The sequence below is a fragment of the Frankliniella occidentalis genome, unplaced genomic scaffold (genome assembly GCF_000697945.3).
Source record: "Frankliniella occidentalis isolate FOCC.00 unplaced genomic scaffold, Focc_3.1 Scaffold120, whole genome shotgun sequence".
In the NCBI taxonomy this organism is placed as follows: domain Eukaryota; kingdom Metazoa; phylum Arthropoda; class Insecta; order Thysanoptera; family Thripidae; genus Frankliniella; species Frankliniella occidentalis.
In genome coordinates this window covers 284,359-286,702 of record NW_026267248.1, presented here as the reverse complement: position 1 = coordinate 286,702, position 2,344 = coordinate 284,359, and the positions used below count along the sequence as shown (strand labels likewise).

General features: G+C 56.3%; 1 protein-coding gene across 2 annotated transcripts in view; it reads left to right on the top strand.

Moving 5' to 3' along the window:
- LOC113205784 (cytochrome b5 reductase 4) overlaps window positions 1-2,344 on the top strand; it is a 22,141-nt gene that overhangs the window by 15,225 nt on the left and 4,572 nt on the right. For both annotated transcript variants that reach the window (XM_052270368.1, XM_052270367.1), the window contains one exon: window positions 550-720. In XM_052270368.1, coding sequence (XP_052126328.1) covers window positions 594-720 — 127 coding nt within the window. In that variant the 5' untranslated portion in view covers window positions 550-593. The remainder of the gene's footprint in view (window positions 1-549; window positions 721-2,344) is intronic.

The window sequence follows — 2,344 nt, the reverse complement described above, 5'->3', positions numbered from 1 at the left end:
CCTCCCCCGGCCCAGCCAGGCCGGCTCAGCACTTAGCTGATTGCGCGCGGTCAGCTCAACAGGCCTGCTTGTCTGTTGGATCAGACAGCCTCCTCTCTTCGTTATGGCTGTTTATCTTTTCCCTGTATTTTTTCCCCTTGAGAATTCCCGTGATTATGTTGTTTACCAGTTTTTTTTGTGTTTTTTTTGCAGTGTCCGCAAAATAACGAAAAATTGTTTTTCAGCCCTCGTCCCCCTACCCCGTACCCTTGATCCTTGAACCAAAAAAAACCCCAAATGTATGTATGTCGCACACTGAAAGGTGAGTGTGAATTTCCACTCGCACACTCGTGTGAATTTTCCCGTTTCGTTCGCTTGTGTCCTTAAGTACGAATGGAAATTCACACACATACGAGTGTTGCGACACACACCTGGCTTTCCAGTGTGCCCTTGTTCGGTTGGCCTGGCGTGGAGCCCCGTGTTCTGTTCGCTCCGCAGCGAAGTGATTCTGTTACCGTCTCCCCCTCCCCCTTCCTCCCCGCACTCTAACTCTTCTGTTCGCTCCCGCAGGCAACCCTCGCAACAAAGTGGCGCTGGCCCCCGGCCACTCGCTCATGGACTGGATCCGCCTGGGCAACTCGGGCGAAGACCTGACCGGGGTGGGCGGCCGCCTGCAGGACGTGACCCCCGAGCAGCTCGCGCGCCACTGCCGGCGGGACGACGCTTGGCTGGCCATTCGAGGTAAGAGCATTATCAATGCACGGGCCTCTACCTTTAGGAGTAGTACACTGTGACATAGCTAGGAGCGAGATTGTCTGTTCTATCGCACGGTAAAAGAAGTCTCTTGTATTTCAAGACCTGCTCTTGGACGCCATTGGCGGCCTCCATAAGATCCAAGACCGGATCTTGAAATACAAAGAAATTCTTTTCACCGTGTGGCGCTACTGCTGTTGCATTCTAACACCATATAAAACCACGTACCACGCACTTCCTTTATGTTTTTTTTTAAATATTTATTCACCCCCATTCGGATGAAAAAGCTCTTGTGGCTGAGTTTTATTCCCATTTTCCCCCTTTTCTCCTTTTGTGTGTGTAGGGGGGAGGGGGTATAGATGGAGAGAGCATGCACGTATTGTTTCCCTTTTGTTGTTTCCACTTTGCGCGCGTGATACGTTCACGTTCAGATGTCGGCCATAAACACGAGCACTTTGCGTCCCTGTTCTGGACTGGCACTGCCGGTCGTCATAAAATGGGGAACAAAAAGGGAGGGGGGAGGGGGCCGTGTGGTGCTTGCACTGCTGTCTCTGGAGCACCCTGGAGTCAGGAGTCAGAGACCGACAAAAGACTTCCATCTATGTCCGGATCGTCCCGGTCTCTGTCCCGGTACGACTAAAGGCAGCCGAAAACGGCTCCACGGCTCCGCTTGTTTGCTATGGTGGGATGGGAGGAACCGGGCCCGCCGGGCTCTGACAACCGAAGAGTCCGGTAGAGAGAGGGAGCGAGAGAGAAATACCGTTATACTACTAGCTAGCCAAGCCAAGAACCTACTCTACAAGAACCGGACGGGGCGGGACGGGGCGGGACGGCGGCGCGGGTGGCAAGCGTTTTGCCGGTCTCTCTGCCCTAGAGGGGAAGGGAGGAGAGCTCTGGGGTGGAGGTTTGTTACGGCCTGTTGTGTTCCGAGGCATTTTGCTGCAGAGAGTTTTCTCTCAGAGGAAAGAGAGAAAGGGAGGGGGGGGGGCGCCCTAAGGGCATCGGTGCTTGGAGCTGTGCCTGTGCATGCTGGAATATACGATCGCAAAAGTTTGCCCTTCCAATTTCGAGGGTTGCTCCTCTCTGGTGCCCCTCTTGCCCAGCGCAGCACTCCCTCATGGTTCAATCGATGGCTACGTGAGGGCCCTGCGCCCTGCCAGAGGTGTTCCGTCCGTGCCGGGCTGACAGTGACAGGACCACTCCCCTTAACGCGTGGCGGTCGACGCGTCGGCAGAGCGCGCCGGGCGCGGCAGAGGAGGTCGTCTGCTTATTCTGCGTTTTTTTTTCGCAAAAAAGCATGCCGTTTTCGAATGCAGTCACTCACTTTCTCACGACGTCTCTCCCCCTCCTCCCTCCCTCCACACGCACACGCACTCCTTCTTCAGCGTTCCCTGCCTCCCATATTTCGCACGGTTTCTCGATCCCTCCCCCCAACTGCGACGAGGAGCGAGGGTTAGACGTTTTCGTAGCGAGTAACGCTGGCGAAGATGCTTCCGCGTGGTTGCACTTCCTGCTCCTGTGCGGCCTGACCTCCGACCCTGCCCCGCCCCCGCCCCGTCAGCGCAGCGCGCAGGGCCCTAGTGGCGCCCGCCTGGCGCTGCGGAGCGGGGAG